General features: G+C 41.9%; 1 protein-coding gene across 4 annotated transcripts in view; it reads right to left on the bottom strand.

The window, feature by feature from the left end:
* The window catches only part of Fyb2 (FYN binding protein 2), a 110170-nt gene that overhangs the window by 43766 nt on the left and 42421 nt on the right, over nucleotides 1–23983 (bottom strand). For all 4 annotated transcript variants that reach the window (XM_016005727.3, XM_042271528.2, XM_076564635.1 and 1 more), the window contains exon 4: nucleotides 22603–22636. In XM_016005727.3, coding sequence (XP_015861213.2) covers nucleotides 22603–22636 — 34 coding nt within the window. The remainder of the gene's footprint in view (nucleotides 1–22602; nucleotides 22637–23983) is intronic.

The raw sequence follows: 23983 nt of genomic DNA, 5'->3' as shown, positions 1-23983 counted from the left end.
TGGTGGAAAAAATAAGACATTCCATGATGAAAACCAAATTTAGCAATATCTATCTACAAATCCAGTGCTATGGAAGGTGCCAGAAGGAAAACTCCCACTTAAAGAGGTTAACCACAGTCAAGAACACACAAGGAATAAATAATCCCAGACCTGTAGCTGAAGTTTTTCTGTGTCCCATCTGGCCCATGGTTAGGACAAATCTCTCTCACCTGCCAGTCCTGCAGCCACTTGGACCCAAGTAAACACACAGAGGCTTATATTAATTAAAACTGCTCAGTCATTAGCTCAGGCCTACCACTGACTAGCTCTTACATTTAAACTAACCCATAATTCTTATTTATGTTTAGCCACATGGCTTGATACCTTTTCTCAATTCTGCCTTCACATCTTGCTTCCTCTGTGTCTGGCTGGCAACTCCTGACTCAGCCTTCCTGTTCCCAGAACTCTCTTCTCTGTTTATCCTGCCTATACTATAGTTCCTGCCTGGCTACTGGCCAATCAGCGTTTGATTTATCAACCAAATCAGAGCAACACATTCACAGCGTACAGAGCAATATCCACAGCACAGACCAGCAAATCAAAAGAAGGGACGGACACACACACACACACACACACACACACACACACACACACACACCCCAGCAAAATAACAGGAATCAATAAACACTGTTTATTGATATCTCAATATCAATGGATGCAAACTAACAGTGTGGATGGAAAAACAGGATCCATCCTCTGTTGTATCCAAAAAACACACCTTAACATCAAGACTAGACATTACCTTAGGGTAAAAGGATGGAAAAAGATATTCTAAGCCTAAAAAGTAAGCTGATAACGCCATTTTAATTATCTGACAAAATAGACTTCAAGTCAAAACTAATCAGAAGAGATAGGGATGTGCACTACATACTCATCAAAGGAAAAATCCACCAAGAGGACATTGCAATTCTTAATATCCATGCACCAAACACAAGGGCACCCAAGTTCTTAAAGAAACACCACTACTTAAATCACAAATTGACTCTTGCACACTAATAGTGTAAGACTTTAATACCCCACTCTAACCAATAGACAGGCCATCTAGAAATCTGAAAACCACACAGAGAAATGTTGGAGCTAACTGGCATTATATACCAAATGGACCAAACAGATATTTACAGAACATTTCATCTAAACACAAAAGAAAACACTTTCTTCTCTGCACCTTATAGAACATTCTCCAAATTTGACCACGTACTTGGATACAAAGCAAGTCTTGGTAGATACAAGAAAATTGAAATGACACCCTGCATTCTATCTGACCACCGTGGATTAAAGCTGGATTTCAACAATAAAAATAACAGAAAGCTTATACACTCATGGAAACTTCACAACTCACTACTGAATAAAAATCTGGGCCAAGATAGAAATTAAGAAAGAAATTAAAGACTTTCTAGAATTTAGTGAAAATGAATACACAACGTTCCCAAACTCATGGGACACAATGAAAGTGGTTCTAAAAGGCAACTTCATAGCACTAAGTGCCTACAGAAAAAAATGAAGAGATCTCAGTTTTTCCCCATCTCTAACCCAGAAGCTACCTCCAATTGATAATTACTTGCAAGTGAAAATTTCATTTTATCCATGGGAGTCTAACTAAGGATCAAACCACCAGTGTCTACCACTCCCAAAGCAAATACTGCTGCCATGCAGCATCTGAACCCTAGAGCACAGACTTCCTCGCTTCACTTTTACCCATAGTGTCCCCCTCAATATACATGGCAAGTGTGCTGATTTGTGGCTTTTCTTTGTTCTGTGTCTATGAAAGTTTCATGTAACTGATTCCTTAGGGAAAAATGCCATTCTGGGGCAACTCACACCCACCTTCCTAGGCCATGCTCATTCTCATGAGACTCATAGTAAACTATCTCTTACTCACTTAGGAGTGAGAGATGAGTTTGCATTACATTGTAAAGCAAATCTGGCATACCTGGATACAAATGTTCCATGTCCACAACATCTAAGCTTCCAAAGGAAGCAATCCTCACTTAAAAGAAGTTTATTGTCAAAAGCCGAAAATCACAGAATAATGCGAGCCATCACAGAACAGTCAGAAGAGGTGAGCAATAGGGCAGGTAAATTTACAACAGTGTGCCTTAAGTATTCGAAGACATTATGTGAATAATGGTAACTATTAGGTGAAAACAAGAGATTCCCCCCAAAAAAGACTCTACATACTTACAGAGAAAGGAGTTATAGAAATCATAGAGACAATTTGTTTGTATGTGTGCATGTGTGTTCATGTGTATGTGGGTACACCTCTGTGTGCCTGAATGTGGAAGCCAGTGGTCAACCTTGGGCATCATTCCTCAGGTGTTATCTATGTTGCTCTTTGAGACAGGGACTCTCACTTGGCCATGAATATAAGGGCTAGGTTGGCGGGCAAGAGATTTGCCTGTCATGAGATTACAAGTGTACCATCATGGCTGGTTATTTTACGTGGTTTGGGGGCAGGAGGGTTGAATTGGTCTCTGTGCTTACAAGGCAAGCACTTTGCTGGACTGAGCCATTTCTGCAACCCATAAATATAATTCCTGAGATGAATAAAGAAAACTAAAGTGGGGGTACAATGCCGGCCGGCATAGAAGCTGCCTTCATGTGACTCAGTTAAGGATAAGAGTGAGTTTAAGAAAGAACAGACCCTATTTCGAACAGAGTGTTAGAAAAAAATAAAAAATAACATGTCTTCAAACACATTTAAAAGGGTATCAGATCCACTGGAGCTGAAGTTCCAGGCAGATGTTAGCTGACTAACATGTGTGCTGTGAACAGAACTCAGTCCTCTGGGAGAGCAGCAAGTTCTCTGAACCTTGGGCCATCTCTTTCTTTTCGAGTCTTTATTTGCATATTCTCTATAATGTCTTTAAAGAAACAGGACTAGTTTCATTTTGCCAAAAAAGGAAAATTATCAATTCTAATGCTTTGGTAACTTTTTCTTTCCTATTTTTCTTCATCCCTCCTGTAGGAGATAATTGAGAGGAACTTTGCTAAATTAGAGGATGCACTGTGTATCTCATGCTCTGATGCCTTAATGATCTCATCAGATACACAGGAAATTAACCTTATTAATAAGAAACAGTTTGTGGAGGAATTGAAAGAGGATATCTAATCAATTCCTGGCACAAATTTTGTCAGAAATGAGTAAGTATCTGAATTTAGATGATTACAAAGGAATTTAACCTCTTCTTCTAAGAAGAAGAGGATGGGGAGGAGAAAGAGGAAGAGAAGGAGGGAGAATAGAAAGAGCAGGAAGAGGAGGAGGAAGAGGAGGAAGGAGAAGAGGAGGAGGAAGAGCAGAAGGAGGAAGAGGAGGAGGGAGAAGAGAAAGAGCAAGAAGAGGAGGAAGAAGAAGAGAAAGAGGAGGAAGAGAAGGAGGAGGAAGAGGAGGAACAGCAGTGGCAGCATCTTTCAGATCAATTTACAAGGACTATTTACAGGTCTACTCTTGGGAAAGAAATATTGTGGATGATACTTAAATTCCCATTCTTGCTAAGAATGTCTTTTCTTTCTTTTTCCAGGACATTGGAGCTAGATCTAAGATCCACCTCAATTTTATACAGTGTGGATCAATATAAAGAACTTGAATAAGTAAGAACTAATATAATTCAATTTATTTATCTCCACATTTATGAAAAATGCTTCCAGAATGGTAGAAACATATAGAGGCTGCACAGTGGCCGGGCCAGGAGTATGGCTGCAGATGGAGGGATTGAACCCTAGCCCTCATCAAATGCCATTTCGAAAGCACTAGACAAACCTCTCCAACTTCCATTTTCTACTCTGCAAAATATCAATGATGGAATATACTTTAAAGTTACAGAGTGGTTATTGAATGACATATTTTCCCTCTGCATAAGGGTGCCACAAAAGCATGCAAGTAATATTATATTGGTAACATTATATTTTAAAAGCTGTTTGGAGGTGTCTTGCAAAGTTCTTTTATTACAGACATAACATTCAATTTCACACTTTCTTATGGTGAAGCTCTAATAATTTAAATTCAGCATCATAAAACTTTAATATTCATTAATGATGCCTTTATCATGATTAACTTTTCTCCAAGAAGCAACAATAGCTTCTTACCTGCAATGTGAGTGTTAAAGATGGCTTACGAAAATAGAATTTTCTGGATTTTGTTTGGAGCCCTGGAATCTTATCTTTGAAATGGGCTCTGGATCTGAACAGAGATCTCAAAAGAAAAAATAAAACTGATAAAGAGCTATCTTGGCAGAGCACTCTGGCCAGGGAAGCAGGTAGGCTACCTCCAGAGCATCACCTCCCCTGCTGTCTTACACAAGTCTCATAATCAGCTCTGTAGCAGACCATCTGCTGTGGCCTCACCTCCCTCTCTATCCTTGCCCCCAGTCTCCAGTGGATCACACAAATCGTCTTCTCCAACCTTCCTCTCCACTGATCTTGTTATCCAGATGGCGTTCTGTGGTAACCCGCCTGACAATCCCGATGGAGAAACAAGTTGGTCAGTGAAGCAGGTGGGTGAGCTTCATATCTTTACTCTCACTCTGCTTCTCCAAATCTAGTCCCCAAGTGTCATCCCAAGCTCTGTAGCAGACTATCTACGTGGCGACTCCTCATTCTCTGCTTCCTTTACCAGGGAACTAAGCAGAGCCTGGTGGAACGCCCTGCTCCCTTCCCTCCTGTGGACCCTAACAGCCACACCCTTCCTAGTCCATCCCCATTCCTAATGTCAGCTCCCAATACCTAGAAACACATTTTGCCTGGAATCCCCAGTGGCCACGTCTAGACCAGTCTCAAAAGATTTCCCTGCCAGGCAATGTACACTATCCTAACAAGAAGAGGAGCGCAACAGAAACCAATAGAAAAACACCCAACTAACAAAGAGAAACTCAAATTTCGGCACCTAGAATTACAATCATCCCTAGCCCAGAGGTCTAGATGCCAGCATTAAAAAAAAATTAACAGCCAGGACACTATGTCTCCATTAGAGCCCAGCAACCCTACCACAGCAGGCCCTGAGATTACAACACAGCTGAAGCACAAGACAAAGCCAGCCTTTCTGACTGTAACAGAAGTACTTAGAGAGGAAACGAGTCCCTTAAAGAAATCTATGAAAACACAGTGGAGGGAAGTGAAGAAAGCAGTTCAAGACCTAAAAGTAGAAATAGAATCAACAAGGAAAACTGGGAGAAATCTGGGAACGAAAAATTTAGGACCTCAAATAGGAACCTCAGAGGCAAGCCTCACCAGCAGAGTACAAGAGACAGAGAAAAAAATCCCAGGTATTGAAGACATGACTGAAGAAATGGACACCTCCAACAAAGAGAATGATAAATCTGAAAAAATCCTGGCACAAAACATCCAGGCAATCTGGGACACTATGAAGAGACCAAATCTAAGAATAATAGGAATAGAGGAAGGAGGAGAAACACGGGTCAAAGGCCCAGAAAATATTTTCAACAATATCATAGAAGAAAATTTCCCCAACCTAAAGAAGGAGATGGTTATCAAGGTACGAGAAGCATACAGAACACCAAGTAGATTGGGCCAGAAAAGACAGTCTCCTTGACACATGATAATCAAAACACTAAACAAAGAGAACAAAGAAAGAATATTAAAAACTGCAAAGGAAAAGATCATGTGACATATAAAGGCAGACCTACTAGAATTATAGATCCAATATATACTGATTAGACTTCTCAGTGGAGACTCTAAAAGCCAGAAGGGCCTCAATAGATGTTCTACAAACAAAGAGACCATAGAAACCCACCTAGACTTCTATACCCAGGAAAACTCTCAATCACAATAGATTGAGAAAATAAGACATCCCATGTTAAAAACCAAATTTAAGCAACATCTATAAATCAAGTCCTATGGAAGGTTCTAGAATGAAAGCTTCAACCTAAAGAGGTTAACCACAGTCAAGAACACACAAGGAATAAATAAATAATCCCAGACCAGCAAATCAAGAGGGGAAGCACAGCACCACCACCACCACCACCACCACCACCACCACCACCACCACCACATAACAGGAATAAAAAAAAAAAAAACATTGATAATTGTCAACATCAATGATCTTAACTCCCCAGTTTAAAACACACACACACACACACACACACACACACACACACACACACACACACACACACACACAAACAGTATGGATAGGAAAACAGGATCCATCCTTCAGTCACATCTAAGAAACACACTTTTTTTGGGGGGGGGGTGTTTTCGAGACAGGGTTTCTCTGTGTAGCTTTGCACCTTTCCTGGGACTCACTTGGTAGCCCAGGCTGGCCTCGAACTCACAGAGATCCACCTGGCTCTGCCTCCCGAGTGCTGGGATTAAAGGCATGCGCCACCACCACCCACACTTTAATGTAGCATGAATCTTAAAAAGTTCTTATTAATAAAATCAAACCTGAGGCCATTTATTGGGGTGAAATGCTGGAAGATCAGAGAGACAGAACAAGCCACAGCTTCCTCACCTGGCCAATTCCTCAGGTGGTCCTGTTTCCTCAGACTGGAAGCCTCTGTGTCCTCATATCTGAATGGCTCTCAGCTGAACTGTGCTGCTAGAAGCCTGAACGCTTAACCAGCCAAATGCTTCTAGTTTCTGGTCCTCATGCCTTATATACCTTTCTGCTTTCTAATATCACTCCCTGGGATCAAAGGCTCGCTTTCTGGTATTAAAGGAGTGAGTCACCATGCCTGGCTGTTTCCAATGTGGCCTTGAACTCACAGAGATCCAGAGGGATTTCTGTCTCTAGAATGCTAGGATTAAAGGTGTGAGTGCTACCATTTTCTAGTCTTTGTATCTAGTGGCTGTTCTGTCTCTGACAACAGATAAGCTTATTAGGGTGCACAATATTTTGGGGAACACAATACCACCACGTTTTCCTTTTTTTGTCTAAAATTTTAAAAAAGCTTAACTAATACAAGAAAAACTATCCAATAAGTATATACAATATATACAGCCAAAAATTACATTAATGATGTCTAGTCCCTTAACATTTGACAGATTCAGATAAAAACTCCATTATATATATTAACTATGTCCAGTCTAGTAGCAGCTGATAAACTCAGACCAAAAAATTTTCATTACTTATCTTATTTAAAACAAGTAGTTCCTTTTTAAAAGTAGATTCCATAATCTCCCTTTTTATCTTATCATATCATATTCTCTTTTTTCTTTTCATAATAGATTCAGTAGTCTACTTTTTGTCATTTTTATATCTTCCCCTTTTTCTTCAGTGTAGATTTATTGTTCTACCTATTTATCCTATTATTTCTTTATCTTTTTTTTTCCTCAGAGTAGATTCGATGATCTATCTCATATCTATATTCTCTTTTTCTTTTTGCTTTGTAAGGGTGAAGATATCTTTAGGGAATCTTGAAAAGAAAATTTTTGGGTTAATTGTCAAGTCCTGTATCATTTGTCCAGTCTCTGCATAATAGGAAAGTTCAGGGCTTGTCACAAGTCCTTGCTTGAGTAGTCTGTCAGTAGTCTGGCTGAACACAATACCACCACACCTTAACATCAAGGATTGACATCACCTAGGAGTAAAAGAATGGAAAAAGATATTCCAAGCAAATAGACCTAAGAAACAAGCTGGTGTAGCTATTTTAATGTTTGAGAAAATAGACTTCAAACCAAAACAAATCAGAAGAGATATGGAAGGACACTACATATCAAAGGAAAAACTCACCAGGAGACATTGCAATTCTTAACATCTCTGCATCAAACACAAGGGTATTCAAATTTATAAAAGAAACACTACTACAGCCTAGATTACAAGGTGAGTCTCACACACTGATGGTGGGAGACTTCAAAACCCTATTCTCACCAATAGACAGAGACCATCCAAATAAAACTACACAGAGAAATGCTGGAGCTGACACTATAAACCAAAGGACCTAACGATATCTACACTACATTTCACCCACACACAAAAAATACACCTCAGCAACTCATGGGACTTTCTTCAAAACTGACCACAAGCTTGGACATAAAGCAAGTCTCAACTGATAATCAATAAAACAGAAAAAAATCAATTCAAAGAGTCAATGAAACAGAGTTGGTTCTTCAAGAAAAATCAATACAATTGACAAATCCCTAGGTAAATTAACTAAAAGGCAGAGTGAGAAGATCCAAATTAACAAAATTAGAAATGAAGAAGGGTAGGCATAACAATAGACACCAAGGAAATCCAGGGAATCATAAGGACACACTTCAAAAACCTGTACTCCAACGAATTGGAAGCCTAAAGGGAATGCATAATTTTCTCAATATGTACCACTTAACAAAGTTAAATCAAGATCAGATAAGCAATTTAAGCAGACCTATAATCCCTAGTGAAATAGAAGCAGTCATTAAAAGTCTCCCAACAAAAACAAAACAAACAAAACACAAAAAAACCAAAAGTCAGATGGTTTTAGTGCAGAATTCTACCAGACTTTCAAAGAAGAGTTAATGCCAGTACTCCTCAAGTTATTCCACAAAATAGAAACAGAAAGAACATTGCCCAGTTCATTTTCTGAGGCCAGTTACCCCGATACCCAAGCCCATAAAGATCCAATAAAGAAAGAGAATTACAGACCAATTTCCCTTATGAACATAGATGCAAAAATTCTCAATAAAATACTTGTGAACTGAATCCAAGAACACATAAGAAAGATTATCCAGCATGATCAAGTTGGCTTCATCCCAGAGATGCAGGGATGGTTCAACATATGTAAAATGATAAATATAATCCATCAAATAAGGCAACCGAAAGACAAAAACCACATGACCATCTCATTAAATGCAGGAAAGGCCTTTGACAAAATCTAACACCCCTTCCTGGTAAAGGGATACATGGGATATACCTAAACATAATAAAAGCAGTTTATAGCAAACCAACAGGCAACATCAACTTCAATGGAGAAAAATTCAAAGCAATTCCACTAAAATCCGGAACAAGACAAGGTTGTCCACTCTCTCCATACCTATTCAATATAGTGTTTAAAGCCTGAACTAGAGCAATAAGACACCTAGAAGAGATCAAAGGGATACAAATTGGAAAGGAAGAAGTCAAAGTATTTTTATTTGCAGATGATATGATAGTATATGTAAGTGACCCTAAAAATTCTACCAGGAAACTCCTACAGCTGATAAATCCTTTCAGCAAAGTAGCTAGATACAAAATTAATTCACAAAAATCAATAGTCCCCCTATATACAAATGATAAATGGACTGAGAAAGAAATCAGGAAATCAACACTTTTCTCAATAGCCTGAAATATTATAAAATATCCTGCGGGTAACTCTAAGCACAGGAAAGACTGGTATGGTAAAAAAATTCAAGATATTGAAGAAGATATCAAAAGATGAAAAGATCTCCCATGACCATGGATCAGTAGTAGTAACATAGTAAAAATGGCCACCCTACCAAAAGCAATCCACCAATTCAATGCAATCCCCATCAAAATTCCAACACAATTCTTCACAGATCTTGAAAATGGTCAGCTTCATATAGACAAAGAAAACCCATGAGAACTAAAACAATCCTGAATAATAAAAGACCTGCTGGAAGTATCACCACCCCCGAACCTCAAATTGTACTGCAAACACTATAGAAATAAAAACAGCATGCATGGTATTGGAAAAAAAAAAGACAAGTTGATCAATGGAACTGAAGACCCAGACATAAATCCACACAACTATGGACACATGATTTTTAACAGAGAAGCCAGAAATAGCCACTGGAAAAAGACAGTATCTTCAATAAATGGTGCTAGTCAAGCTGGATGGCTGCATGAACAAGAAGGCAAACCTGATCTATACTTATTACTCTATACAAAACTCAACTCCAAATGGATCAAAATATACAACCAGATACAATGAACCTGATAGAAGAGAAAGTGGGAAATAGCCTTGAACTCATTGATACAGAAAAAGTCTTTCTGAACAGAACACCAATAGTATAGGCACTAAGATCAATAATTAATAAATACAACCTCGTGACACTGAAAAATCTTCTGCACAGCAAAGGACACTATCATTCAGACAGAGTAACATCTTACAAGTGGAAAGAGATTTTTACCAACTATACATTTTATAGAGGGCTAATATCCAAAATATGTAAAGAACTAAAAAAACTAGATATAAAATAAACAAACAAATAACCCACGTTTGAGATTCCTTTTTACCCTAGTCAGAAGTGGAAAAAAAGTCAACAAAACAACCAACAGGGAATGTGGGGGGAAGGGAACCCTTATTTGGTGTTGTTGGGATTAAAAACTGGTGTAGTCATATGTGTGGAGAATTCTCAGAAAGCTATAAATAAATCTACCATAAGACCCCACTCTGCCACTCCTTGGCATATGTCCAAAGGACTGGACATCCTACTCCACAGATACTTGCTCAGTCATGTTCAATGACTGCTCTATTGACAATAGCCAGAGAATGGAAACAACCTAAATGTCCTTCAACTGACAAACTGATAATGAAAATGTGGTACATATACACAATGGAATATTATTCAGCTGTAAATAAAAAAATGAAACCATGAAGTGTGCGGGTAAATAGGCAGGAGTAGAAAAGATCATACCGCTTTAGGTAATTCAGACCCACAAAGAGAAACACAGCATGTTCTCTCTCATCTGTATTTTCTAGCTCAAAACGTACAGGTATAAATATGGCACTCACCCCTCATCAAAGAAGCTGCCCTTCACAATGGAGATCATTACACAACTTGTCAAAACATAGAGACCAACTGATGGAGTGCTCAGGCCCAGCAGCTACATCTACAACACAGCTCCTGCACCTGAGACTCAGGGAACATCATGGAAGATGGAGGAAATATTTTTAAGAGCCATAGAACCAGGACAGCTGCTATGAGATTGTATCTCTCAGAAATTATAGTGAAGTTATACCCCTGACACCTGAACATTATGGCTGCCTAAACCAGACGGGAACAGGATAATGCCAATAGACATGCTAACGTGGAAGGGAAATACCTTACAGATCCTTCCTCTAGACAAAGAATTCCAACAACTAATAAATGCTGAGAGAGGGAAGACTACTCTCTCCCAGGGATGAGCTCCCAACTGATTGTGCAATATGAATGGTCAGCCTTGAAATCTTAAACATACAAGCAAAATTAAATGGACTCAGTGGTTATATTTACACATTTATTCATATATGTAACAATAACAATGGAAGAAAGAGGTCATGAATTTGAGAGGGAGTGCAGGGGAAGGACCTGGGAGGAGTTGGAGGGAGGGAAAGGGTGGGGAGGGGGGAAAGGATGTTATAAGATATAGAGCAAAGAGGACCCCAAGGGACTGACCAAATAGTTATCTAAAGCCATAAGGAGAGAATGGTATGTCTACTGCAGATATAAGAGTCGAGAACCTCTGCATTTCTCATTCGGTTAAGACGTACACTTTTATTCATGTCCTGTTTAAGACAAGGTGTTTCCCAGGCTGCTGTCAAATCCCCAGACTCAAATTATCCATCTGCTTCAGTGTCCAGAGTAGCTGAGATCACAGGCACAGGCACAACACCCGACTCTTTCTTTTGGCACAAACTGTATTCGTTAAGTTTCATACCTAATTTAACTCTATCAGTAGCACCATGAGGTATTTCCCAGATGACAATAATGAGGCTTAGACTGCTGTGACACAGAGGACCTGAGTCTGGAAGCCAGACTGCCTGCCTGATGGGTTCATCTGATTTTCCTCTCTACCACAAGCCACTCTAGAAGCAAAGAAAACTGGACAATGAAAACAATAAAGCACTGGCTGGTGACAAAGAGTTTATGGGGAGAACTTAGCTTACAAGGGGTTTTTGAAAGATAGTTTTCAAAAAGTTTGAGGCTGATCCAACTGCCAGACAAGTTGAGTCTTCTGTAAGCCATCCGCATGGTAGATACATGACCAGCAAGCCATCCTCGCGTATGACATTCTCGCCCATGAAATATGACTTGACATCTCATTATAGGAGCCCGGTAGATTCAGTGATGGTCTGTACGTGACCTTCTGAAAGCTCTTGTACAGTATCAAAGCAGATCCTCAGTAAAGCAAGGGCAGCTTCAGCAGAGTAAATAGAACGAAGGGCTGTGAGTCCTAGGTGATCAATCACTCAGACAAACTACCTGTGGTCCACATTTCAGGATGTCTGCTCTGGCATGTGCCATGATATGTAACCCCACATGTCTTAGAGGCAGGGAATTGAGGCCACCCTCTGAGCTAGCGGCAGGCTGTAATGAGGAGTCAAGTTCTAGACTGCCCATTGCCTGTAGTATGAGACCTTAGTGGAGACAAACCCCACTGTTTCAGGGGATCACAGACTGCTGATGTTTATGACTCTACTTGTCAGAATTATAGATTTTTATCCCACTGGTACAACAACCCTATAAGGTAGGATGGGATTTCACTAAACCCTATGTGAAGAAGAAATGGAAGTTTCAGGGATAGGACATTTTCCCAATATCACATAGTACATAGAGTTGTCCAAGAACTCTACAATTTGTGCTTTTATTCCCTTTAAGGTCTCTTGTTGGCCACTGTGCATGCCAGACTACACAGCCCACAAGCTTCTGGGGATTCTCCTGTCTCCACGTCCCACCTTGCTGAAGGAGCATCAGGACTGTGGGACAAACACTCTTGCAGCTGGCCTCTGTGTGGGTTCTGGAAACCCACACTCTGGTCCTCACTCACGTGTTGCAAATGCTTTATTGAAAAGCCATCTCTCCAGCCTAGGGAAGAACTTTTTAACCGGGGCATGGTGGTCCAGGCCTGCAATTTCAGCACTCAGGATGGGTCTCAGGGCAAACCAGTTGATGCTACAATATCTCAGAAAAGAAAATTTAGACTGACTCTCTCTCCTTATTTATAGTGAACTTATAAGGTGAGATGAACATTGGGGGGGGGGGGCAGGATGGCAAACACAGCCTGGACGCAGTTGAGCCTCCGCTGAAGAACATGTGTTTACTGTTCAGCCAACACTCATTGAACAGCTATTATATGAAACAGTCCCATCCCAAGTGCACCCTACTGCTACCCATTCAGTCCTATCAGATAGCCTACCATTCCTGCAGCCTATTTACTGCTTCTATGCGCTAGAGACATGGGACTCTACCTTCAGTATCACCAATGGCTTCCTCTCAAACTCCATTTTCTTAAAAAAAAAACAAAACCTATGAAGTACCATTTTCTTTTACCCTTCCATAGGCTACTCTTCACATAACACCTAGAATGATCTAGAAATAGAATCTAGACATGGTCCTATGATTCTTTATAAAGGCCTCCTAGGTTCTAAACACAGATAGTGATAAAACAACCCTAGCGGACTAGGAGGCCAGTTCATTCAGTAAAGAGCTGGAAGCACAAAGATGAGGACCTGAGTTCGGATCCCCAGCACTCACATGAAAAGCCAGGCACAGTGGGAAATGCCTGTCACCCCAGCACTATGGAGGCCGTAGTTGATGCCTGGGAGTATGGAGGATGCCTGGGGCTTGTTGGCCTGCCAATCTAGCAGAATAGTAAGCTGCAGGTTCAGTGAGACACCCTGTCTCAAAAAGGAAGGTGGAGAGCAATTGAAGAACACACGTGTCATAGACGTCTGGCCCCCATACACGTGTGCATACACACACGTACACACCCATACAACAGTAAGCTCCCCACCTCATCGCGTTCCTGGGCATATCTCCAGGGTGCTGGCCCCTGCTACTTGGCAAGCAGGAACCATGTGGGTCTCCCTCCTGCTTTGCAAGGATACCATGTTTGCTGCTAACTTTAAGGTTCTGAAGCACAGCGCCTGAACCTGGGATGGTTTCTGTACGGCCAGCTCCTCTCTACACCAGATTCCACCTTTGTGCCTCTCCAGCTATCTTTTCAAGTAGTCCCCCATCCCCACCTGTGCCTATATACCATTATGTCTCACTTTCTGCCTATAAATCACAGGCATAACCTGTAAATTATTTTCTGACTTTTAAACAGAGCTTAATTTGATCTCTGCTGCTATGGGATCATGTGACCCCTTATGTCACTCTAGGTCTCCAGTCCCTAAGAAAGTGTTGGCATGCTGACGACTGCCAGTTGACAAGTGCATCACCTTCCGGTGTTCACAGCAACAAAGACTTAGTCCGTCTTCTCAGAAAACCATGGGAACAGAACTGTTTCAGATTTCAATGCTTCTCAGATGTTTTGAATATTTGCATACATTCTACCAGTTGGGTATCCTTAATCTGATAATTCAAAATCAGAAATGCTCTAAAACCTGATTGTTTTGGGGCACCGTGTATAAATGCTCAAAACCACATGACATCATTTCAGACATTCCCAGGTAGGGGAAGATAATATCGCATCATCACATTCTCCCAGTCAGCTCCTCCTGTCACATACTGTTCTAAAGTATTGCAAGGTGTTTCCACTCAGGTACCCCTGATATGAACAGTAAAGAGTTAAATACAAAGCAATAATAACTTCTTAGGGACAGGAGGGCTCCTTTCTTCCCATCTATGAACTTAGTACCGTGGGCGAGGAACCTGAGCTAGAGGCTAGAAGGTTGATGTTGACGCATTTGACACCGCCTTAGTGTATGTCATCATTGGCTTACTTGTCTTTGTTCCAACAGAAAAAAAATATTCTGCTTGAGGACAGAGCCTAAACCATGGCTGCCACATACTTATGTCTGATAATTACTGGATTACCTAATTCATAAAAATTAATCATGTGTGACAAGTAGGATCCAGAAGGACATTACGTGGAAGATGATGCTTCCGCACATAGCAGGAGGCTAGGATTTCTGCAAGCCTTCTTGAGTGCTGCCAACAGGCTACTCCATAGGTTGAAAGGCAGCAGTCATGTGAGACAGGAACTAGGAGACAAGCCTGGAGAAGCAATGGTCAGAACATACAAAGGACCTCCTGGACTCTGGCAAAAAGTATTGTTTTAGCTTTTATTCTAAATTCAAAATGGATGACAAATTGTTTGATGACTAATTTCATGGTGTAGCCACAGAGCAAGGAGCCCACAAAAAAAGAGGAGGAGAGGAACATGTCTTCAGCGTAAGCTAAAAGAACAAGGACAATGTCTTGGCAATCCACTTGGAGCTGGGCTCCAGACTGAGAGGAGGATGGAAGGCTTCATGTGAACCTCATTTTCACATGGCTCCCAAGCAGAAGTGAAGACCTCAACCAGCCACTCACTAAGCTCAAACAGTAGATGGCTATGATACCAGATATGCAAATCAGTGCACGATACAGAAATGGTTTATCATTTGCCTACGAGTTAGTGGGAGGTGTATCATTTAGTTCATTCATCCATCTTTCTTTCATTCAGTTTATCTGATGTTTCCCTGGTCCATAGTTTAGCCATTCAGTAATTATTCTTTACAAATCCTTGTATGATAGGTACTGGGAAATAGAGATGAAACCCACAGATGATCCTTTTATTCATGGTTTATAGTATAATAGATTACTTCAAAATTCTTTCTATTGGAAAGTCTGAGAGGATACAGTGTAGTTGAAAATCCTTAGTAAAGTCCTGAGTTCATATCCTGAGTAACCTCCATATACATCACACTTGAATCAAGTCAAGGAATATCACCATCCCTGACTACTCATCTATGAAACAAGACTGTAAACAATGCCTTCCTTGAACAAGTCTAGCAGCTACAAAAAAGACTAAGCAATGCCAGGCATGTGGCCATATCTTAAGATTAGCTTTTGGTCAACCTTACTGAATAGACCTATGTACAAAAATAGGGTGCAGTCTGCAAATGGTCAATTTTCCTCAAATCTGTCATTTCCTACCTTTTCATCTGAATGCCATTGGTGAAGAGTGTGTGGCTCCAAACCATTTTGTATCTTAGTTCTGCCCTGGCCTGCTCTTAAATGAAACCTAAAGAGAATTTTTGGAGTGGGCACTGAGTATTTCTCCTAGGCTCCCTTTGTCCTGAGGAAGAGCCACATTGACCAGGGCAGACCTGGGTATTCCTGACCTGACTACATCATCATAAACTGTTTGACCTGACCCTCCAGGTCAGACATCTAGGAGCCACTAGAAGCTACTTCTTTTCCAGGGTGACTGTGGCTGGGAGCTTTAAAATGAGGAACACAAGCCTGAGGTATAGAGCTTTGTGATTGGAAAGTAATAATAGAAGCTCTGGGTGAAGTTTTTCCAAAGAGGAATTTTGGTTTTTCAAAACAGGGTTTCTCTGTGTAGCTTTGTGCCTTTCTTGGAACTCACTCCGTAGCCCAGGCTGGCCTCGAACTAACAGAGATCTGCCTGGCTCTGCCTCCCGAGTGCTGGGATGAAAGGTGTGCGCCACCACCGCCCGGCTCTAAAGAGGAATTCTTAAAACATGAAATAGGAGAAGTATTCTAGTGCATCTGTTGCTCCTGACACCATAGCCCTTGTAAAGAGGAGGACACATGGTGGCTGTGGTATACCACTGAAGTCTGAAAATGATGAGAAGAAGGTTTGGAGTGATTTAAACTGAAGCCATCAGAATGTTCTAGATCTAAAACTATATAGGATATAAATTTAAAAAAATTCCTTCTCTGCATTTGGTCCCCCCCCCCAACACTCCAATTGAGCAGACTGGGGTTTCTGGGGGCCCTGCATCCCCAGTTATCAGGGCAGGACAAGAGGAGCTTCCTTGGCTGTTGGTCACACAGATGGGTGCCTCATCTTGATTTCCTGCCCTGCAACTTCTCAGGGAAGAAACCAAGTAATTAAAAAACTGGCCTTGAGAGGTCTGCTACACTGACAGAGACACATTGGCATGCTTTGTGTTATTCTGGCTACAAAGTAGAAACAGTCCAAGCAGCTTCCGGAAGAATCATCTTATCTTGTGTTAGGCATGGGCTCTGTGCCAAGCACCTCACCTGTGTTAACAGCAACCAAGAAGGAAACAGAAAATAACTAGAAGTCATCCTAGAATCCCACCTACCCTGACCCCACTCCCCACACCTGAACCAGCGATTGCTGGGGGTTCTCCAGTATAGACCACATAATTCCTTCTACCTCATTTCTATCCCTTAGTCCAGGTCTGGTTACTTAACCTCTTAACCTCTCTGTAACTCTGTAACTCACCTATGAAAAGGGATATCAACTACCTGGTATAGGAATGGACACAGAAGTGAAGTACTTGAAACACTATGAAAGTTGTTACTTTTGATGTTTTAATGACTTCTTGGGCTATCTTCCTACCCCCCAATTCATTATTTATACAACATTAATGTTGATCTGTATAAAATAAATGTCACTCACATCACTCCCAAGTTTGAAACTTTCCCTTGGCTTCTCAGAACATTTAGGGCAAATGCCAAATTTATCCCTCGCTGGTGAATTTTCCCTGTACCATCCCCTTGCTCATTGGACTGTAACCACAGTCACCCCCTGTCTGGTTCTTTAAATAGGTGGAGGGTGGGTCTCCTTTGAGACTCTGAGTCCTCTCCTGGAGTATTTCTATGATGGATAGGGCTCTTATTTGGGTGTCAAGCCAAATGTCACCACCTACAAGAGGCCTTTGTTAGTTATTCTAAACTTCCTTTGGTCCTCTCAAGTCCCATTTAATGCTGTACTCTCTAAAAGCTCTTGCTATGGCTGTTTTGGGTAAAGGCTGTGGATGCATTTGTCTGTTCTCAGTGTTGCTATTATCATTATTTTTTACCTCTTTACCCTACGTGGGGCACGCGCCCCCACTTCCATGGAACAAACCACTCCCTGCTCCTAGCGCGGAGTGACCTCGACCCTGTGAAATAGCTTCCAGCCCTTGGAAGCTTTGTGCTCCACTCTGCATGGGGTAGGCATACCAAAGCATAGATACAAAAGTGTGTTCCAAAATACCAGGGATGAAAGAGACCAGCCCTGTGACTCAAAATAAATTGATACTTTTGTGAAATGGAGACATAAAAAAACGTTCTCTTAGAGTCTCAATTGTTAAGAGCATATACTGCTCTTCCAGAGGACCAAGCCTGGGTTCCCAGCACCCAAGTCAGCAGCTGGCTCCAACTCCAGGGTGATCTGACCCACCTAGCTTCAGAGGATACCGGCACACAGTGGCACATACACTGAAACATACATATACATAATTAGAAGTAATAAAAATAAATCTTAACATTGTTTTTTAAAGTTCTCTTGCAAGGTAGAGTCAAAGTGGCCATATATTCAAGGCTAGCTTGGACTGGATAGTGGGACTCTGTCTCCAGTGCGCACACACACACACACACACACACACACACACACACACACACACACGAGCGTGCATGTGCGCTGAGAAAATGGTAGATTCCTATGAACATATCTGCAGGCTCTTCAGAGCCCCCATATATGTGGGCATTTTCTTTACTCCTGAAATAAACGGCCTCTTGCTCTCTCTCATGGAAGTCAGCCATTTCCTGAATCAGGATTACCCTCTGCTACTTTTTAGAGGGAGAAAGTCATATTTATAGTTCATGAATAAAACACTAGCCAACCGTGTTAAGCCCTGACAGTGACCTAAAGCTAGCTGTTGCCCAGGGATCAACCTGCTTTGTTCACACAAGCTCTGGCTGCTGATGCAAGAGGGATGGCAGCCAGCTTGGTTTGCATGAAAGAATGATGAGAAGAACATCCTCTAAAGAGCTCTATCACTGTTGTGAGCTAACGAGACACTAATATTTCAGATACAAACAATGGTGAGGTGGTGTTGAAGATGTAGCTAAGACGCACTGGGCATCATCTATGCACTGCTTGGTGGTATTGATCCCCCCAATACATTCAAGGGAATCCTATCGTATGTCCATTTGCAGATGCAAACATCAAAGCTCTGGCATGTTGCTACTTCTCTCAAGTGTGGAAGAGGAGCTTGATCTTGTTATTGTTCTCACTCCGGGAGTATCTGCTTCTCGGATTGAACAGTGTCGGAAGAGGTACAGAAATGAAAGATGGCCGTCTTTGATGGCACTGAGTTCTTATCAAGACGATTATAACGTGTGCCCCCCCCCCCAATACAGCAAAAATACAAAGACTTCATCAACAAAGATCAAAGACAAGTGTTTTCATTTATAGAAAGGTGACATTCTATGCTTTAAGTACCATCCTGAGGAGGGTTAAAGGTCCTGTCTGTTGTACATAAGAATCAAGTTCAGATGGGACAAATGGTTGAAACTTTGGGATACAGAGGCCAATTTTTCTCCCAACTTAATTTGAAAGAGTGCTCAGTATACAGAATGTACTGGAGAAATATGTGTTAAATGAATTAAAATTTGATCTAATAGAGAAAGATAGGTACCACGTATTCTAGTTACTGAGTTTCTCATCAATAGATGTTTGAGAGTAGAGGTCTCATGCTATTCTTACTCTTTGGGATGTTATATAATAGCTAAGTGAGTTACTCTCCAGATGCCAGACACTGTAATGAACACTTTACAATCCTCATCTCATTTCACTATTGGGTAAGAACAGAAACAGGATTGCAGAGGTTAAGGCAGCCTCAATATTACAAACGTTATGTGGTAGCGTTGGCATTCAAAACCTAGGCTCCTATTATCTTCATGCTCATGGCCCGGATGTATCAGAAAACTCCCACGTTCTTTTTCCAGTTATGATAAATCTATGCCTAAATCTAATATCTGTATTGAAGGTTAATACATGAACAAGGAAGATCTTTCTTTTCCAGCAAGCCCCAGTTTCCATGGAAATTGTATCTAAGGCTGCTGGGCATTATGACAGTTATATGTTCAAGCTAACATCTGTTTTGTCATTGACAAGACAGAGTCCAAACTCCTTAGCAAGGTTTTAATATACAGTTGCCTGCCCCTCAGTATCTATGGGGAATTGCTTCTGGAATCCCTTGCAAACACCAAGGCTACAGATGCCCATGTTGCTTTATACAACACTTAGTATGTATGTAGAACCTACACACCTTCTCCCCCACACTTCCCTCTAGCTTATTAGCACTCCTGGTGTGGTACCAATGCGAGGAGATAGCAGCTACACCATGTGCTCAGAAAATAAGGATGAGAAGATGTTTTTACATGCTCAGCAGACAGAATCTATTCCAAACTTTTTTCACCTAAGGTTTATTTGAATCTATAGATCAGAACCCACAGGTATAGATGGTTGGCTGTATTCTATAATCTGGATGTATCACTTATTTTTCCACATCAGGATACTTCTTGTCTGTTTATCCCTCTTTATTACGTATATTCAACACATTTTCCACATTTTTCTTTTCTTTTTAAAGTTTTTGTTCCTTCATTTTTTGAGACAGGATCTCACTATGTAGCCCAGGCTGTCCCTGAACTTATGTCAATTTTTCTGCTTCAACCACCTTATTGTTTGGATTACAAACATGTGCTATCGTACCTAATTGTATTTCCATCTTGACTGTCCATCAAGTCATCCATCCATCAAGCAGCTACCCGTCAGGTGTGTCTGTGTTACCAGGAGGAATACCCTGCTCATATCTCATTTTTATATTACAGTATCATGAAAGAGACTGGTTGACCTATCTAACCCCTGCTTATTATGTAGGCTAGACCTCAAATTAGTTCCTCTTTCATGACTCCACCTCTGAGTACTGTGGGCCCTCCTTATCTCCTGTGCCTTTCATTCTTATCGTATGTGCCTACATCACAATTCACATATAAGAAAAAGTTCAGATGGGAGTTGTGTTCTAAAGCCAGTGTGACGGGGAGAAGAGTCAAAATTGCCTTCATAAATCCTGTAGGAAGACAGCGCCACACAGGAAACTGTCTCCCAAAGGCTCCTCACAGCTCTCAGTGTAAAATGACTTGCTGTCGCCGTGGTTAAAATGCCAGAGAAATCTTCATTTAGTGCCAATATGCCCAGCATAGTTACACTCATTCTGAGATGTTTTCAGAATGGCAGCCGTGAGGCCAGACTGACTCAGAGCACGGCAGTGGTGTGCTGCTACTTCAGACCACTCTGGGCCTGTGAGCACCGAGTGGCTGGTGTGAAGGACTGCTAGAACCTTCTACATTATTGTCTCTTTCACAGAACTGCATCTTCACCCATCCACCCGGCAATCAACTCTTTCAAATGGACATTACACTAGGAATTTCCTGAGCACATGAATTATGTCTAGCACAACACAACCGTTGCCTGGTAGAACAGGGCCACCTCAACAATCCATGGGTGTACAAGGTGCTTCACAATGCTCCTGTTGGCTCTTCAATCCATGTCTATATTGTCTACATTCTTGTTCTACAAAGACGGGCTACCTCCACATACCTCCTGTCCCTTCCTTTAGCATCTCTTCACTAGAATTATACTGAGTAGACATTCATCCTCACCACTGGACTCACGAGTTCCCTCTTCACCAATGGGTTGAGTGGATTAACATCCTCACTTATCACCCTCCCTTCATTCCTCATTTTTCGGCATGTGAGTCTTCAGTGTCTCTCTAGCCTGACTCTGGACTTGGCCGGTGAGGTGCTTTGAGCAATAGATTGTGAGTGAAAGTGACCTGGAAAAGGCTGGGAAAGTGCTTGTTTATGCTACTGTCTTGTCTGCTGTCCCAGAGAGGAGAACATTTCTGTCTCATGATGATGGTCGGTGCCAAGTCTACGCATCCAGTCCTAGGGCAAGTCTCAATCAGCCAGCTTCCAGCTGAGCTACAGAAATGTGAGCAACTCCAGCCAGCATTGCTACTAGTCTGATAACACATGAGCTACCCTGGAGTCCCCATCAGCTCTCCCAAGGACTCACAGTATTAAGGTCTGCTTTCACTAAGGAATACTAATGTTGCACTGGAGGAATAATCTATAAAGACCCCCTGGTCCCTCTGGAGGACACGTGACTGCTCTCTCACTGCTGCAAGCTCTGAATCACGTGCTTCCTCTATTGTAGATAGCATGTGTGACTACTATGAACATCTGATGGCAGAACTGGAATAGGCTTGTTTGTCAGCTTGCCTCCCCTCCTACTACTGTCCTTGCCAAGAACATCTCTGTGAGGGAGTGAGGCTGAGTCAAAACAGTTTGGGCACATCAGGATTGGCATCATGGCTTGGTGAGCAGAGCATTTCTGAAGCTTGGTATCTGGGGCCATAAAATGAGGGCTGCAGCAGCAGCTTTGCAGCCCCCAAGAGACATGCAAAAGAGCAAACCCACAAAAACCAGGTGGCCCACGGCAGACCACTTCAAAAGCTCAAGAGATATTATTTGGCTAAGTGAATTAATGACTTGACTCTCCCCTAACAAAATTCTCAGGACGGGGCACCAGAAATAGAACATCTTTTATCCCATTTCCAGCTCCTAACACCACAGCTGCCCAGAGCATTCTCAGCCTCTTCTTTTATTTATAACTAAGAAGGCCAATGTTAATATACTAAACCCACCTGGACAATTAAGAAGTACCAAGTACCTCAGAGGATGACGTGTGCATCGGTGCAGCAGTGAAATGCATCTTATTTCATCTTTTATTTAAAACCAAGAATTGCTGTTTGCTTTGTACATCTGTTCTTCCTGCATCCTATCTAGCGGGTATGCATACTGGCTCTGAGATCCTTGCCTGCGTTTGACAAGGCCCATGAATCTCCCCAGTAGGCTGCCCTCCTCCACAGGAGAGGAACAGGTACTCACCCATCTGGAGTCCGGGGGCTCTCCTTCACAGTCACTGCAAGAGCAAGAGGCAGAAGGAAAAGGGGGTGTTGGTTGCAGGCTGGTTAAAGTGAATGACGCTCCCACCCTGGTACCCAGAGGTATGTGCACAGCCTCACATACCTACACTCGATGGTGTTATTTATGGGCACTTTGGCCTCCTTAAGGACAAGAACCTCTGTGTAGGTTTAACTTGTTAATTGCTTGTTTTTACCACATGGCCTGGCAGAGAGAACTACTCAACGTGTGTTCTAAATGACACTTAGATTGACTGAGCATGTGCTGTGTGCCACCCATGGTCAGAATACTTTCTCACAACAATTCCACAAGATTAGAGGTACCACAGTGCCCCAGTTCACAAGACAGGAAAATGAGGCTCAGTGAGTACCATGCTCAAACTGAAATGGCTCCTGGGAAGTTGCTGAGATCCACAAAGCCCGTTTTATTATAATAGACTCAGCAATTTGTTCTAGTCAGCCATCTTTCCTTTGGGGACAATTGTTTGAAGCCTGAGTTCTTTAATGTTCATAAAAATCACTGCCAGGCATGGTGGTTCATGCCTTTACTCCCACCACTCAGGAAGCAGAGGCAGGCAGATTTCTGAGTTTGGGCACAGCCTGGACTACACAGCAAGTTCCAGGACAGCCAGGGCTACACAGAAAAACCCTGTCTTAAAAAAAAAAAAAAAAATGATAAAAATCACACTTAGTCTTCTCTGATGAGAAGCTGGCCACATTACCACCCTACACCTATGAAAGCTGTCTGTGCATGGGAACTTTCTCAAAGGGTAAGGCTGGAGGTGACCTGTAGTGCAGACTCTCCATGTGTGGTTCCCAGGGTCAGCATGCCACTACCCACTTAAAAGGCAAATGTTCAGACTCCCCCAAGATGAGAAGCTCTGAGGATGCGTTTTAAAAAGTCCTCAGGTGATTCTGATGCTGGCTCCCATATGAAAGCCACTGAGTTAGAAAGATTCAATTGTGAGGTTGCCCAAAGCACACAAATGAACAACCAAAGCTTATATTAGCTCTGCTACCCCACCTTCTGCTGCACTGATGGCCACAGTAAAACCAACATCCCCACACAGCACCCACTGCACAGCACCCAAAGTGTGCGTTCCCCGCATGTTCACTGAGGGAGCAAGAAAAGGTGTTTAAGAAGTCTGGAAGATGATGTCGAGGTAGGAACAGAAAGGACCAGAGGTGTTCCCTTAAATAGCAGAGGGAGGGAGACAAAAAGAACACAGAAAAATGGCTTCCAGGGATGTATCACGTCCTACAGAGGATGCAGGGCACAGGGACCCAAGGGGATCCCAGTAAATATGTCAGGTCACGCTTACACTGACTTTTCCCCCTGTCCTTTC

The sequence above is a fragment of the Peromyscus maniculatus genome, chromosome 2, assembly GCF_049852395.1.
Source record: "Peromyscus maniculatus bairdii isolate BWxNUB_F1_BW_parent chromosome 2, HU_Pman_BW_mat_3.1, whole genome shotgun sequence".
NCBI lineage: Eukaryota > Metazoa > Chordata > Mammalia > Rodentia > Cricetidae > Peromyscus > Peromyscus maniculatus.
The sequence above is the reverse complement of the archived record's forward strand: the minus strand, read 5'-3'. Positions and strand labels throughout refer to the sequence as shown.